General features: G+C 36.2%; 1 protein-coding gene across 2 annotated transcripts in view; it reads left to right on the plus strand.

The window, feature by feature from the left end:
* The first annotated feature begins 4,901 nt into the window (after positions 1–4,901).
* Positions 4,902–17,720, plus strand: part of FAM151B (family with sequence similarity 151 member B) — a 38,671-nt gene continuing 25,852 nt past the window's right edge. Inside the window, exons 1-3 of one of the 2 annotated variants that reach the window (XM_026498712.4) lie at positions 4,902–5,276; positions 11,907–12,032; positions 15,551–15,716. In XM_026498712.4, coding sequence (XP_026354497.2) covers positions 15,562–15,716 — 155 coding nt within the window. In that variant the 5' untranslated portion in view covers positions 4,902–5,276; positions 11,907–12,032; positions 15,551–15,561. Of the gene's footprint in view, positions 5,454–11,906; positions 12,033–15,550; positions 15,717–17,720 lie in introns of both variants that reach the window. The other variant, XM_026498711.4, reaches the window with a different exon arrangement.

A 17,720-nucleotide genomic window follows, 5' to 3' on the forward strand; every position in this document is an offset into this window, starting at 1 on the left:
TCATCAACCCAGAATCCTTTAACAGCAAATACATCCTTTAGGAATCAAAATGAAATAAAGGCATTTTCAGAAAAAGGAAAACTAAGATAATTTACTGCCAATAGAACTGCTGTAAAAGAAATGCTAAAGAAAGTTCATAGAGAAGTAAAATGATAGCAAGGGGAACACTGGAATGCCAAGAAAGAAGGAAGAGCAACAGAAGTGGCAATATTTGAATAAACAGAATAGACTATTTTTTCACCTTTTAAGTTTGTTAAAATATGTATAACTACTGAAATAAATTTATGACACTGATGGGATGTTCAATATATAGATCTAATACATATGAGAACAACATCTTAATGGGAGGAGAGTAAAGGGACCTATATGGTAGTAAGATTTCTGTATTTTACTTGAAGTGATAAAAAATTCTAAGTAGATTGCAAAAAGTTTGGTATGCAATAATCTCTACTGGGATGCCTGGGTGGCTCAGTCGGTTAAGCATATGCCTTTGGCTCAGGTCTTGATCCTGGGGTACAGGGATCAAGCCCCACCTTGGAATCCTCGCTCAGCAGGGAGCCTGCTTCTCCCTCTTCCTGCCCGCCCCCACTTGTGCTCTCTTTCGCTATCTCGCTCTCTCTCTCAAATATAAATAAATCTCTAGAGTAATCATTAAAAAATATATGCATGGAGAGATATTTTTAAAAAGCCAATATAAAATTAAAATGAAATTCTGTAAAATAATTAAAAAATTCAAAAGGAGGCTAGAAGGGAAAACAGGAGTGAAAACTAGAGAGACAGACAATTAATGATAAATGGTAGACCTAAATCCAATAATATAAAAAATTAAACTTAGTCTAATGTGGTAATTAAAACATATAGATTAGCTTAAGAAACAAGACTTGATTATATACTATTTATAAGAAACTATCTGAAACATAATGGAATATATGGGCTAAAAAGTAAAAAGAAGGGGAAAAAAGTATACCATGCAAACACACAAAAAAATTTATTTTAAAAACCTGGAGTGGCTTTGATAATTACCAGCCAGAGCAGACTTCAGTTAAAAGAAATTTACCTTGTGGTTTATTATTGCATTTCATAGACAAGGTAATAAGAGAATAACTTGCCTAAAGTCACACATCTAGGAACTACCTATTGGAATTTAAGGAGAAACTTTCTAGCAGTTAGGAGTCTCCAAACTGAAGTAAACTGTATTAAATTTATGCAGATTTTTGATGGCTCTACTTTTAATTTCAGAACCAGAAAAAAAATCATTAGAATCATCTAATGAAATGTCCCTACTTTTACTAACAAAATGAAATCCTAGATCAAGGGCACAAAGACTACTTATATAGCTAGAGGTCACATAGCTGAAACTAGAATGCAAGTCTCCTTCTGACAATTGCCCTTCTCACTATAACCAATGCTCATATTATACATGATGTCTAAGGTTTATTTTTAATCCCACGAATATGTGTTTTCATGAACTGTTTAACACTGTAAGTAAACACAGCTAATTGGGTGAAGTGGCAAAAAAAATGCCTAACAAATCTGTTAAATAAAAAAAAATTTTTTTAAGCAGCTAAAGGGAACCAAGGTATATAATATTTAAATTCTCAATTCTCAAAAACCCTGAATTACATTGAATTTCATTAGTTTCTTTTTAATCACAATTTAGAGAATTTATAATTAGTGGGATCCTCAGATTTTAGCATTAAGTTATGTAGAAGAGGGAATATATTGCAAAGACTCCAAATTTGGCAGATGACATTTAAGCACCTTTTGGTTTAAAAAAAAGTCTCCTGAACTGCAGAATAAGCCTGAGAAAAGGATATCAAAGTAAGTGGAAGCTATCATTGTAGGCCTATCTAAAAAGAAATTAGAGGCAACGAGAGAGTGAAAATAGACCACTTCATACTTAAAAGAATAAGCAATTGGGCTGGCAGAAAACTTGTAAATAACAAAATAGAGACTAGAAAACTATAAAAATATATTTTTAATATAGTAAACATATTAATATTTATAAATATTACATACATATACATACATCACACACATCCAGTTGACCCTTGAACAACACAGGTTTAAACTATGCAGGTCTACTTATACACAGATTTTTTTGATTCAGTACAATACTGTAAATGTTATTTTCTTATGATTTTTTAATGACTTTCTTAATATTTTCTCTAGCTTACTTTATTGTTAAGGGTACAGTATACAATACATATGACATACAAAATGTGTGTTAATCTACTGTTCATATTATTGGTGAGGTTTTGGGTCAACAGTAGGCTATTAGTAGCTAATGTTTGGGGGAGTCAAAAGTTATACACAGATTTTCAACTGTGCAGGGGGTCAGTGCCCCTAACCTTCCATGTCTCCACATTGTTCAGGGTCACCCATCCATGTAAAAAAATTTTTTTACATACATACACACACACACACACACACACAAAGAAACAGACACACATAAGTGTTGAATGGAAAATGACTAAATTTTAAGGCCAGCTACACTCTTACTCAAGAGTGAGTTACGTATACTGAATCAAAGGTCATGCTTCCACAAATGGCTTCTTCACCTTATTCCACTCCTCTAATATGTATGAAGTCACCACTTCTACCCAGATTGGGTTACTCAGAACTAACAATACACTCTTTATTCCTATTTATATATATCATCAAAAGTATCTCCAAACTCTCAGGTCAATGCCCAATTTTCACATTCTAATCTCATTAGGCTCTGTATATCTGCTGTTCTTTCCTCAATGCACCATATTCCCTTAACATATGAAACCTTTCCTTTGTGCCAAAAAAAGTAATTAGATAGGCATTTGGTATAAAAATATTTTTTCTACCACTGAAAAGTAGAGAAAATAGTATGATGTAGCTCCATGTACCCATCCTACAACAAACCTCAGATTCAACAATTTTCAAGATTTTCTACTTTTGCTTCATCTATCCCTTTATTTCTTCGCTGGACTACCTTCAACCAAATCTCAGACATCATCATTTCATGCCACATACTTCAGTACACAGCTCTAACAAATAGTGCAGAGTAATTTTAATTGAATCAATTTGTAACTGTAAAATCTATGAAAATTGACCTAATACCATGACCAATAGGCCATAAAAACTTCTGAGGTGCAGCTGATAGCATCGAGAAAGTGAAAAGACAACCTACAAAATGGGAGAAAATATTTGCAAATCATATATGTTAAGGGAGTGGTAGTCAGACTTCATAAAGAATTTTTAAAATTCAACAAAAATCCCACAAATGACCCAATTAAAAATGAGCAAAATGGGGCTCCTGGGTGGCTCAGTCGGTTAAGTGTCCGACTCTTGTTTTCAGCTCAGGTCAGATCTCAGGGTCATGAGATCGAGCCCTACATCGGGCTTTGTGCTCCACATGGACTATGCTTGGGATTGTCTCTCTCTCCCTTTCCCTCTGCTCTTTCCCCAGCTTGCAGGCTCCCCCCCCCCCTCTGTCCCTCTCTCACACACAAATAAGTAAATGAAATCTTTTTTTTTAAATGAGCAAATGATTTGAATACATACTTCTCCAAAGAAAATATATAGTCAATAAGCACTTGAAAATATGCTCAACATTATTAATCATTAGGGAAATGCAAATCAAGACTAGAATGAAATACTACTTCATTATCCATTTGGATGGCTACAATTTTTTAAAAAGTCAACAGATAATAACAATTATTTTTTGAGGATATAGAGAAATTGGAACTCTCATACTTGCTGGAGAGAATGTAAAATGGGAGCAGCTGCTTTTAAAAACTGTTTGGCAGGGGTGCCTGGGTGGCTCAGTCAGTTAAGCATCCTACTCCCGGTTTCAGCTCAGGTCATGAATGATCTCAGGGTCATGAGATCTAGCCCTATGTTGGACCCCACACTCAGCATGGAGTCAGCTTGAGATTCTCTCTCTCCCTCTCCCTTTGCCCCTCCTGCTCATGCTGTCTCTCTCTCAAATAAATAACATGACATGACATGACATAAAATAAAATAAAAACTGTTTGGCAGTTCCTCAAAAAGTTAAACATAAAGTTACCATATGAACCAGCAATTCTACTCCAAGAGAAATGCCTTCCACATACTTCCATACAGAATCTATACATGAATGCTTATAAGCAGTATTAGTTATCAGTAGCCGGAAAGCAGAAACAATGCAAATGTCCAGTAACTGATGAATGGACAAATAAAGTCTGGTATATACAAACAATGGAATTTTACTTGGCCATAAAGAATAAAGTACTGATGCATGCTACAATATTGAGGAACCTTGCCAACATATGCTAAGTGAAAGAAGCCAGTCACAAAAGACTGTAACATTGTATGATTCCATTTATGTGAAGTGTCCAGCATAGACAAATCCACAGAGACAAAAAGTAGATTTGTGGTTGCAGAGGGTTGGGGAAGAAATGGAAAGTAACTGTTCTGGGGTGATGAAAATGTTCTTAAGTTGATTGTGGTGTGGTTGCAAAATCCTATGAATACACTGACTTGGACACTTTAAATGTATAACATTTTTTTTTATCATTAGGAAACTGCAAATCAAATAGGAGTCAACCGTCTATCTCAAAGGTTTTTTTTTAAAACACCACTGAAATCATTAGAATTTAGTATTTTCTGAAACTCTAGAAATCTTTTTGATTCAGCTAGAGAACATCCAGAGAACACTGGAAGCCTGCCTGAAGACAAACTGAAATAATTACAACCCAAGTGTGGAAAGACTAAAATATATTAAATTCTGAAGGGTTGCCATTTGCGTTATGTGTCAGGTGATGTGTCATCTGAATCTTACCACTGACTGAGCTGCATTAGGGTCACGGGACCAGAAATGTCAGTGCTCTGACTCCCTCTGGGGTCTTTTTTCAGCTTGGCTGCGTAAAGTAAGGAGTTGTGGGCAAAAAAAAAAGCAATGGGTGAGAGAATCCAGTTGCTACAAGTGTTTCCTGAATGAACACTGGTGGAGAGGAAGAGGGAGACAGAAAACTTTCACGTTATCACTTTTGTACCAAAAAGAGAAAATATATCAAACTTTGGAAAATCGTACCCCCACACCAGTGACTTCCTTCAATCTCGAGGCTTCATCCTCCGCCTTCCCTGACGTAGAGTTCCTCAGAACTATCCGTTTTCTGACTAGCTTTCAAAAGTGCAATTCGCGCGACACTTGGACGACGGACACGAGCCCGGAGACTGCGCGCTGGTGAAACGCGAGCCTCAGCCTCTGCGCGTGCGCACCGCTCCTCTTTCCGTCTCCGCTTGGAAACCTCCCCTCGGAGGTCGGTGGGCTGTAGGAGGCGGCTCTTCTGTGTACAGTGTGTCGTTTATTGAGTCGGGTTTCCAGGGTTTCCAGGGTTTCCAGGCCACCTGTGAAGGTCAGCGGCGGTGGCGCACGGCTCCGTGCCTCCGCGGACTGCGGTTGGCCGTCGCCATGACAGCGACCGCTGGGGGCCCTGGTAAGCGCGGATCCGCCTCTGTGGGTCCCTGAAGGGCTGCACAGGATTGGCTCGCAGTCCTGCACTTTCTTTGGCCTCCGGCCTATAGTTGCAGGGCTTTGAGAGAGTCCTCTGGCAGCTCTACTCCCTGTTGCTAATGGGGGGCCGCATTCTCAGTGTGCGCACAATGGACTGGCTTAGAATCTTGGTTCCTCGCGTGGGTGTTAAGAGAAAAGCCTTTGAGGCGGCCAAGAATAGCAAGAATATTGGGCCCTTTTTAAAAAGGAATTCTTTCTTAGGGTAGTTTTGGGTTCATAGGATAATAAGATTTTCTATATACCCCTTACCTGAACACATGCAGAGCCTCCCCATTATCAACATTTCCCATTCTTTTGAATCTGTATTGACACATCATAATCAAAGTCCATAGTTTACCTTTGGGTTCACTGTTGGTGGTGTACATTCTTTTGGTTTAGACATGTATATAATGCTTTGTATCCTTCGTTATGGTATCATACAATATAATTCCACTGATCCCAAAAGCCTCTGTGCTCCACTTATTCACACCCACCTCCTGCAACCACTAATCGTTGTTTTGTCTTTTCCAGAATGTCATATAGTTGGAATCATACGATATGTAGCCTTTTCAGATTGACTTCTTTCACTTAATAGTATGTATTTAAGGTTCTTTAATGACTTGAGAGCTCATTTCTTTTCAGCACTCAGTAATACTCCTGGTCAGTTGTCTGGATGTACCAACCTTTATTTATCTATTCACCCATTGAAAGACATCTTGGTTGCTTCTAATTTTTGGAAGTTATGAATAAAGCCAATATAAACATCTATGTGCAGGTTTTTTTATGGACTTAAGTTTTCAACTCCTTTGGGTAAATATCAAGGAGCACAATTGCTGGATTGTATGGTTAAGAGTATGTTTAGTTTTGTAAGAAACTGCCTAGCTTTTAAAGTGGCTGTACCATTTTGCATTCCCACCACCAGTGAATGAAAGTTCCTGTTGTTCCACTCTCACCAGCATTTGGTGGTGTCAGTGTTTCAGATTCTGGCCATTCTAATAGGTGGGTTGTTGTACCTCATTGTTGTTTTGTGTTTCTCTGGTGGCATATTATGTGGAGCACTTTTTCAAATGCTTGCCATTTCTTTATATTTGGTGTTAGTTTTGGGCCCATTTTTTTAAATCAAGTTGTTAATTTTCTTATTGTTGAGATTTAAGTGTTCTTTGTATATTTTGGATAACAGTCCAATATCAGATATGTCTTTTGCAAATATTTTCTGCCAGTCTGTGGCTTGTCTTCTCATTTTCTTGGTATTATCTTTTGTAGAGCAAAAGTTTTTTCTTTTTAATGAAGCCCAGCTTACCCATTATTTCTTTCATGGATGGTGCCTTTGGTGTTGAATCTAAAAAGTCATCACCATACCCAAGGTCATCTAGGTTTTCTTCTGTATTATAGGGATTTTATAGTTTTGCATTTAATTTTTGTGAAGGATGTAAGGTCTGTTTCTAGATTCATTGTATTCCATGTGGATGTCCAGTTGTTCCAGCATCATTGTTATGAAGATTATCTTTACTCCGTTGTATTGCCTTTGTTCCTTTGTCAAAGATCACTTGACTCTGTATTTACAGGATGTTTACTTCAGGGCTGTCTGTTCTATCCCATTGATCTCTGTGTCTATTTTTTCGCCAGTACTGCCCTGCCTTGATTACTATAGCTTTATTGTAAATCTTGATGCTGGGTAATGTCACCTCTTTGTTATTCTCCCTCAGGATTGTGTTGGCTATTCTGGGTTTTAGACCCTCCATCTAAACTTTAGAATCAGTTTGTCAGTATCTATAAAATAACTTAGTGGGATTTCGATTGTGATTGCTCAACTCTGTAGACCAAATTGGAAGAACTGACATCTTGACAATATTGAGTCTATCCATGAACATGGAATATCTCCATTTAGTTTTTTTATTTCATTTATCAAAGTTTTGTGGTTTTCCTTTTATAGGTCTTGTACATATTGTATTAGATTTATACCTAAGTATTTTTGGTTTTGGGGTGCTAATGTAAATGGTATTGTGTTTTTCATTTCAAATTCCACTTGTTTTTTGCTGGTAAGAAGAAAAACAGTGGACTTTTATATATTAACCTTGTATCCTTCAAGCTTGCAACAATCACTTATTAATTCTGGTAGTTTTGTGTTGATTCTTTCAGATTCTTTGCATATACAGCCATGTCATCTGTGAACAAGATGTTTTATATCTTCTTACCCAAGCCGTATACTTTTTATTTACTTTTATTGTCTTAGTGCATAGCTAGTACTTCTAGTATGATGTTGAAAAAGAGTGGTGAGAGGATAGGAATGTTGCATCTTGAGGTCCTGGTTGAAAGTGACATTTACTCTATCTTTAAATTCAGTAGATCAAATGGGGAGTAGTTTTGGTGAGTCCAGTTTCTCTTAGAATTGGCCAAGAGTGAGAAATGAAGACAAAGGGATGTGGCCAAGCATTATTCCAGCTTTTTGTTATACAACTTTCGGAAGCTGGTAATTAGCGTGTCCCTGTCGCTTGACCCCAGAGTTAGAGGTGTTTTAAACCAGGCAGTTCTACTCCAGAAGGTTACAGTATCTTTTTTATTTTTTTAAGATTTATTTATTTATTTGAGAGAGATTGAGGAGAGGGAGAGAATTTTAAGCAGACTCCCTACTGAGCGAGGAGCTGGACACAGTGCTCAATCCCAGGACCCTGAGATTATGACCTGAGCTGAAATCAAGAGTCAGATGTTTAACTGACTAAGCCACCCAGGGGCCCTCAGAAGGTTACAGTATCTTTTACATAAACCTAAGTAGTCACATTAGACAGCTTTGGTGACATATTCTTTTTTCAGCTTAAGTTTATTCCTGATTGTAAACATAATACATGCTCATTATAGAACATTTGTAAAATATATTGAAGTAGGAAAAAAAGTCCACACAATGCCAGTAGTAACTTTTTGATATATTTTCTAATGTGACTGGTAAAATAAAATGGAATAACTTATGTCAAGGGGTTTTAAAATGGAGCCAAAAGGCCATTAAGGAGGAGGGCCTTATGCACATTCTCATCATGTAGAACCTTGAACTTCTGAACTGGGCTGAACTGTAAATATTCCAAGGACTCTGCACAAATACCTGCAATGTACTCCAATAACAGACTTTTTTTTTTTTTTTTTTTTTTTTAGATTTTATTTATTTATTTGACAGAGATAGAGATAGCCAGCGAGAGAGGGAACACAAGCAGGGGGAGTGGGAGAGGAAGAAGCAGGCTCCCAGCAGAAGAGCCTGATGTGGGGCTCGATCCCATAACGCCGGAATCACGCCCTGAGCCGAAGGCAGACGCTTAAGCGCTGCGCCACCCAGGCGCCCCCAGACGTTTTCTTAGTGATAGCCTTAACAACCAATTATGTGTAGCTAAGATTCATTTTCGGCCATCAACCCCAATTAAAATTTTTTGTAAACAACATATAGAAGCATTCTTTGTCTTTAAAAACCCCTGACTTTCAGTTTTTAAAAAACTCCCTAAATTGCAATTCTCAGACCCCAACTAAATGCTTTTATTTCAGTTTTCCCTCTTCTTTTGGTTGACACTAACAGTCCTGACTTTTGAGAACATAGTATACAGGCCACCATATACTATGTACCTTTTTTTTGGTTTCCTCCTACTTTTTTTAAATATACAAACTACTTTTTTAGAGCATTAGTTTTTGGTTGCTGAAACAACACAAATTTATTATCTTACAGTTCTGTAGGTCAGAAGTCTGAAATGGTCTCATTGATCTAAAATCAAAGTGGCAGCATGAGTACATTCCTTTTGGAGGCTCTAGGAGAGAATCGGTGTTTTTGCCTTTACCATCCTCTAGACACTGCTTGAGTTTCTTGGGTCATGGTCTCTTCCTCCATTTCAGAGCCAGCAATGGCTGGTTCAGTCTCTTTCACATTGCATCATTCTGACACTGGCTCTCCTGCCTCCCTCTTTCACTTATAAGGATCTTGTGAAGGGTGGGCCCACCTGGGGGTAATAATAATAGTCCAAGCTCATCTCCCCACCTCAGAGTCAGCTGAGTAGCAACCTTAATTCTGTTTGTCACCTTAATTCCCCTTGCTATGGTAATATAACATATTCACAGTTTATAGGAATTAAGACATGGACATCTTTGGCAGGGGGGTCATTATTCTTCCTGCCACCACAGTACCCATACATATTGTTCTCCATTGTGCTTTTTTTCCACTTAACATACTTTTGAGATTATATCAGTACAAATGTATTTGCCTCATTCTTTTTAATGGCTGGATGATGTTACATTGCATGGATAGACCATAATTTATTTAATGAATCCACTGTTGATGGAGATTTAGGTTATTTTCACTCTTGCTATCACAAACAATGTTATAGCAAATATCCTTGTATTAAATGTGTCATTCCCACATATAAGCATATCTGTCTATGGGATAAATTTATGAAAGTGGAATTTCTGGGTTAAAAGGGTAAATGTATTTTTTTTTTTAGCTTTTTCTTTTTAAAAAAATCTTTATTGATATATAATTTCCATATCATACAACTCACTTATTTAAAGCATATAATATAGTGGTTTTTAGTATAGCAGAGTTATGTAACCATTGCCACAATCAATATTAAAACATTTTCATCACCTCAAAAAGATTTAAAAAATAGGGGAGGGCACATCTTCCATGAACCTGAAACTGCTTCCCAAAAAAGTCCTAATTAAAAAAAATTACAACTAATTTGCCTTTCTCTTTGTCCTGTTTTCAGTTATAGCCTAGTTAAAATAGTAATACTCATAGGTAATTGGAGCCTTCTTAAATTCTAAAGACATAAACAGTTTGTGGTTAAGTTTCACCCATTAATAGGGCAAGGAGAACTTTTTACTTCAAATGTTTTTAATTGCTGGAATTATGGTATTTAATTGTTAATTTGTAAGTTGCCCTTATAAAAATTTTGGATGCAGTGTGTCTAGTTGAAAGGTGCCACAGACACAATTTAGGGTTTTTTTTTTTTTTTTGTAATAATACACATGATTACCATTTCTGTGAGACTTTTGGTATATCTCAAAAACTTTTTAACAGCCATATCAGTCATTTCTTTTATCATGAAGATATACTATGTTTTAATTATTTTCCCATTGTAGGACATTTCTGTTTTAGCCTATAATTAATGTGTCTTCTAAAGATGCCTAATTCAAATATTTTAAAAATTGCTATGTATTTTCATCTGAGTCTGAATAGTCTGTGACTATTGCCTATGCTAAATAGAGCCATATGTTTTGGGCTGTAGTGGATGCTACAGGTAACTCTCACCTTTATTCTGTAGCCCAATATACAGAGTGGTCATTAAGTTCCATGCATATTAGTTAGAAGTTCTCTTTATATGTTCCTCCATTCTCTAATCAAAATTTACTTTTTCTCAATGTCTTTTTTTGTGTGTGTGGCAACAGTTCCTTTATTTTTTTTTAATGATTTTTTATTATATTATGTTAGTCACCATACAGTACATCCCCGGTTTCCGATGTTTTCTCAATGTCTTATCGGCAGTTTCGGCTGGCCATTTGTAGGTTTTCAACAGTTATTAGGCAGAGTTAATAAACTAATAATTAACAGAAAACATAATCTCATGCATAAGAAATTTGCAGCCAATTGGTAGGTACTAAAATGTTTAAGTGAATAAACAAGAATTAGGTAGGTAACCATTTTTCTCATTGTTATAATGGGATATGACATAGTATGGAGTAGACTTGGATTCAAATATTTTAGTTTTGATTAACTCACATATTTTAAGACTTAAGAGAAAGACTTTAAGAGAAAATATGGTGAGCCAAAAAATAGTTGATAGATATGGGAATTATGTGTATGTGTACATTCTAGATAAATCTATAATTACTAATTCAGGAGTTTAGTTACTCATATAAATGCTGTTGAGATTCATAATCCGAAGATGAATATGCTTAAATGTGTCATTTAAGATTCTAAATTGTTAATATAAATATAGAATGGGGCCTCAGGTGGAGAAAGCAATTAAGTTGCACAAAAGTTAAGAAGTTTTAACATAGCTTTTAATGTGACTTCACAGATATTTTACTTATTTATAGTCCAGAATTGGAGAGACTATCATGTGAAAATTCTTGCTTTAAAATACCTGCTTCTTACCATTTCTTTTTCTTCCTCCATACTTCCTTATGCTTCTGAGTTTCAGATAGGCTATCCTATATGCTTAGTAATTATTACTTATATCATATACAGCATGTTTATATATATAATGTATACCTGCCACATCATAATGCTTGTTCTCAATTTTTAAAATCTCGTATTATTTCCAGTTTAATCTTTTATTCTCCCCAAAATATGCTCTTCCCGTTATTATTAAAAAATGTTTGCTGCATAAAAAACAATCCATTCGTTTTGATATAAATGTTGTTTTAGGATCTTGGAGTGAAAATATACTAGACTATTTTCTGAGAAATAACCTGACCACAACAGAAGATGGCGCTGAGATCGTCTGGTATCATGCAGCTAACCACAAGGCACAACTCAATGAGGCACTGAAAAGTAAGTCAGTACAGTTTCTTGTATTTACACTGGATAATAGATTAATTTAGCTCTTTTTTTTTTTTAAAGATTTTATTTATTTATTTGACAGAGATAGAGACAGCCAGCGAGAGAGGGAACACAAGCAGGGGGAGTGGGAGAGGAAGAGGCAGGCTCCCAGGGGAGGAGCCTGATGCAGGGCTTGATCCCATAACGCCAGGATCACGCCCTGAGCCAAAGGCAGACGCCCAATGACTGAGCCACCCAGATGCCCCAGTTTAGCTCTTTTTTTGATATCTGGGCGTATTTGTAGTTATCAAAGACTTAGATGGTCAAAGTGTAGATTCTAGGCTGCATAAACATTTTTCTAAAAGATCTAATTTTGTTTACAAAATGAATAAATTTCCATAATGGAAGAATTTTCTTATTTTCCAGAAGTAATTTACCTATTTGAAACTCTCAATATATTATTACACTTGCTTAGATATTGTAGTGATTTGGGTAAATTTTTATGATAAGTATTGTAGATCTTAACATATTTTTGTGTCTTTCATAGTGTACTAAGGAGAAGTTCAATAAATATTTGTTGAATGGACAGATGAAGTCATTGTATACTAATTTATAATTAATTGCCTTGGGCAATATTTATGCTCAGGCTAGAAATCAAGACTTTGGTTGACTAACTTAATCTATAATTTTATATCTATATAATACACACATGCATATAATACACACACATGTGCATATATATATCTACATATATATATATCTCCAAAATATATATATAATATATATATATATTATATATATATCTCCATCCCTTCATTATAGATGAACACTATAGCAGGTTTTTTTTAGCCTCTTCCTATGAAGTACCTATGTTGGCTGTAGCAGCACAGGGGACTAGGAGCATATCACCAGAGAGGTCTGGGGCATAGCTCAACGTGACCCAGTATAACAAGAAAAACTCCTTAGTCCCAAGTTTTATTGTAAAAATCCATGCATCTTTTGCATCCTACTCAATTATGTATCTGGATAATGGATCTGAATATATATTTCTTTTATTGTAAAGATTTTTTTTAATTGTTATTCTTTCTTCTCAAAACGAGGAACTTTGGTTTAATATTGAATCCTTGATACCTAAAACAGTGCCTGGAACATAATAACCACACAGTGATTGTATAATAAATGAATTTTAGCAAAAGCAACACTCAGGAAGAAGTTGATTAGTGGATGACAGGAACTGGCTGGAATAGAGAATAGAGAATGAATGCTAATGGGTAAGGGTTTCTTTTTGGGATAGTGAAATTTTTCTGGAATTAGGTACTGGTGGTGGTTGTACAGCTTTCTGAATATTCTAAAAAACCACCGAATTGGAGTGCCTGGGTGGTTCAGTCAGTTAAGCACCTGCGTTCAACTCAGGTCATGATCCCAGGGTCCTGGATCGAGCCCCACATTGGGCTCCCTGCTCAGTGTGGAGCCTGCTTCTCTCTCTCCCTCTGCTGCTCCCCCTGCTTGTGTTCTCTCTCTGTCAAATACATAAACTTTAAAAATCTAAAAAAAATTAAAAATTAAAAAAAAACACTGAACAGTATACTTTAAAAGTGTGAATTTTATGGTCTATGAATTATATGTTAATTTTTTAAAAAGATTTTATTTATTTGAGAGAGAAAAGTGAGTAAGAGAGAGAACATGAGCAGGGGAGAAGGAGACTCCCTGCTGAGCAGGGACCCCCCCCCCCACACACACACACATGTGGGCCGATCCCAGGACTCCAGGATCATGACCCAGCTGAAGGCAGACACCCAACGGAGCCACCCAGACCTGTATTAATTTTTAAAATGGAAAAAAGGAAGAAATAAAAGTACTACTTACAGACAGTATGGTTGTGTATATAGAAAATCAAAAAGTTGCTATAGACAAATGATTGCAATTCATGGGTAAATTTAGAAAATCTCAGGATACAAAGTGAAAACAGAAAAATTTTATTTCTATGTAACAACAACTAAAAATTTGGAAAAAATCATGAAAAATTTACAATTCACAATAGTATATGCTGAAATCTTATACTAGAAATAATCTAATTAAATATGGATACTTCACTTTAAACCTTGTTTTTTTTTCTTTTTAAAAGTTTTTTTTAAAATTTAAATTCAATTAATTAACATAGAATGTATTATTTGTTTCAAGGGTACAGGTCTGTGATTCATTAGTCTTACATAATACCCAGTGTTCATTACAACACATACCCTCCCCAGTGTTCATCACCCAGTTGCCCCATCCCTCCACCTCCTTCCCCTTCAGCAACCCTCAGTTTGTTTCCTAAGATTAAGAGTCTGTTATGGTTTGTCTGCCTCTCTGGTTTCATCTTCTTTCATTTTTTCCTCTTTTCTCCTATGATTCTCTGCCTTGTTTCTCAAGTTTCACGTATCAGTGAGATCATATGATAATTGTCTTTCTCTGATTGACTTATTTCGCTTAGCATAATACCCTGTAGTTCCATCCAGTAACCTATTTTTAAAATTGCTAATGGAAAGTCATTTCCAATTGCTGACAGTCTGATGTTGATCTGGGAAGTTTTCATAGGTTACTTAGTCTTCAGATAATGTCCTTTTTACATTCTGTTAGTCAAAACCAGAGCCCCAGATTTTATAGTTTGGGAATGCTCTTCACAAATCCTTTTTCAGCCATGGTTAGTTTTGCGATTTCTTTTTAGTCTAAAGGAAAAGAGAGGATCCTAGAGACATGAAGGCTATAGTTCAGTGATTTATCTCATTTCTCCCAGAATATTTAAACTTAGCATAACTATTATTAATAGAGCTGTTTCAGTTTGCTTAACATGTAAAAATGGATTTTCAACAATGTCTATAATTTAAAAAAAAAAACCCAGAGTACAGGGGAAACAATGTAAAAATACTACTTGGTATTGCACTGTCAACACATCCAGAATAGTCAAAGTTGTTACAGAATTTATTACATATAATGTAATTTTATGTTACAGGCTTTCAGCATTTAGATTTTGTTTATTTATTTATTTATTTATTTAGCATTTAGATTTTAAACACATTCATATTAAAAAATATGCTGGTAAGAAAAATAGAAAACATTAAGTCTTTTTGAGAATAAAAAATGTATTTAAAAAAGCTCTTGTAGCATCTTCAGGAAAAGTGTGACTATAAACAATAAATATCTATAGCTTCTGATTTGAGGAGTGAGAAGATAAAAGTACTACTTTTGTTCTCAGAAACTTCAGCAAACACTTATTAATCCTTCCTGTGTATACTCAGTTTGCTATGTACTGGGAAGAAATTAAATATTATAACAACAGCTTAAGAGCTATATGACCTACGGAAAGGCATTTAACTCTTCACCTGTTTGCTCATCTGTGAAATAAACATGTAAAGGCCTAGTACAGTACCTGGTACTTAGTAGTTACTCAGTAAATGTTAGTTTTTATCTTCCTCAAAAGGCTGCTGGATGTGAAATCTTCTTCAGTCCCTGTTTTATTAACATTAACTTAAGGTCTTTTATTTGGACAGGTACGGCTCACATGATAGAGGCTGATGTCCTCCTTCCAGGTGATGGATCAGAGTATAGCCAACCAATCATGGCCCATCCTCCTGAAACAAATAGTGATAATACTTTACAGGAATGGCTGACTGCAGTTATAAAAAGCAATAAAGGCATCAAGCTGGATTTCAAGAGGTATTTGTATAAACATTTTCAGTCTTTTAGTTGTTATAGAATAACAATAAAAATAGAAGATTAATAACTTCATATATCTGTGCTTGACTAACTTTATACTTTAAACGAAAATGGAATTGCATTGGGGCGCCTGGGTGGTGCAGTCCTGAAGCGTCTGCCTTCGGCTCAGGGCGTGATCCCGGTGCTCTGGGATTGAGCCCCACATCGGGCTCCTCCACTGGGAGCCTGCTTCTTCCTTTCCCACTCCCCCAGCTTATGTTCCCTCTCTCTCTGGCTGTCTCTGTCTCTGTCAAATAAATAAATAAAATCTTTAAAAATAAATAAATAAAATGCTACTTTCATTAAAAGTAGTCTGAGGGGAACCTGGGTGGCTCAGTCAGTTAAGCGTCAGACTCTTGATTTTGGCTCAGGTCATGATCTCAGGGTTGTGAGATCAAGTCCCATATTGGGCTAAGTGCTGGGCATGGAGCCTGCTTAAGATTCTCTCTCTCCCTCTCCCTCTGCCTACCCTTCATTCCCCATCTTAAAAAAAAAAAAAAGTAGTCTAAGAGAGAGAGTTGGTAGTAGTTGGGTGTTAATGCATACCCTACTTGATTTATGTTATATTTGTATATGGGGAATTATCTAGAAGTCTTTCAATAACCCAAGAGTTCCTTATAAATAATATCTTGGAAGCACTGACAGGTGAGTAAGATTAAGTGTATATCCTTTCCTATGATTGTCATGGGAAATTTTACTTTTGTGGTATTTTGCCAGTGTAAAAGTTATAGGTAAAGCCAGGAATATGTTGTGATATCACAAAAGCTCACCATAAACCCCATGAAGGCAACTGCTATGAATATCTAGGATTTGTGGTAAACCTACCTTATCTATGAACAATATTTTTAAATTGAATTTTCTCAAGAAATTAATAAAGATTTGGAAATCTTACAGAATCATTAAGGTGACTCTGTTTGTTGTAGGGCTAAATATACCAGTAAACCTCATTTTACTCTTGGTAAATGAGAGAGCTTTTTTTTTTTTTTTTAAGATTTTATTTATTTGAGAGAGAGAGAGAGTGAGAGAGAGAGAAAGCACAAGCCAAGGGGAGAGGCGGAGGGAGAAACAGGTTCCCAGATGAGCAAGGAGCCTGATTCGGGGCTTTATCTCAGGACCCTGGGATCATGACTAGGACCCTGGGATCATGACTAGGACCCTGGGATCGTGACTGGAGCGGAAGGCAGGCACTTAACCAACTGAGCCACCCAGGCACCAGGAGAAAGCTGGTCTTAAAGCTTTTAGAGTGGCAAATGGCCCAACTCTATTTTATTGACAAAGAGACAGTCCCAGAGAAGTTAAATAATTGACCCAAGGGCAGTAGCTAACGTGACAGCTGAGCTAGGACAAGATCCCAGGTTTCCTGGAGCTAGTTCAGTTTTCTCTGTACCATGAAATAAAGCATTTGATCTTTAATGTTTGGTGACTCAGAGTTTTAGCTCTCCTTGCCTTTTCATGTGTATGTTTACTATTGCCCATTGAATTGTTCTAATACATTCTTTGGGTCCTCACCAGTCAGATCAACTCATTCATTCCTAGCAGCTACCACACACACGAGCTAAGCCACTAAAAAAAGATTTTGCAAATATTTTGGTCATAACATATTTGAAGGGGAATGAATTTAACTAACAGTTAAATGGCCATGTATACTGTGTCAGACACTTTTCTAAGAGCACTGAATGCGTTAATTCATTGAATCCCCATAACAATCCTAGGAGATAGTTTATTGCTATCATCCTCACTTCCAGATGAGGAAACTGAGGCAGAGAGGAGTCAGTAGACTGCTTGTTGTCACATAGTTTGTAGGCAATCTGCCAGCCTGGCTGGAGAGTTCACAGAATTCTGTACTACCTCTGTAACAGTAGCTGATGGACCTATTAGTCAAATTTTACTAGTTTTTATTTTATGCCTCCAAGTTATTTTGTTTGGTATATAAATAATAACTAAGTACTAAAATTTTATCTGGAA

The sequence above is a fragment of the Ursus arctos genome, unplaced genomic scaffold, assembly GCF_023065955.2.
Source record: "Ursus arctos isolate Adak ecotype North America unplaced genomic scaffold, UrsArc2.0 scaffold_5, whole genome shotgun sequence".
NCBI classification, from domain to species: domain Eukaryota; kingdom Metazoa; phylum Chordata; class Mammalia; order Carnivora; family Ursidae; genus Ursus; species Ursus arctos.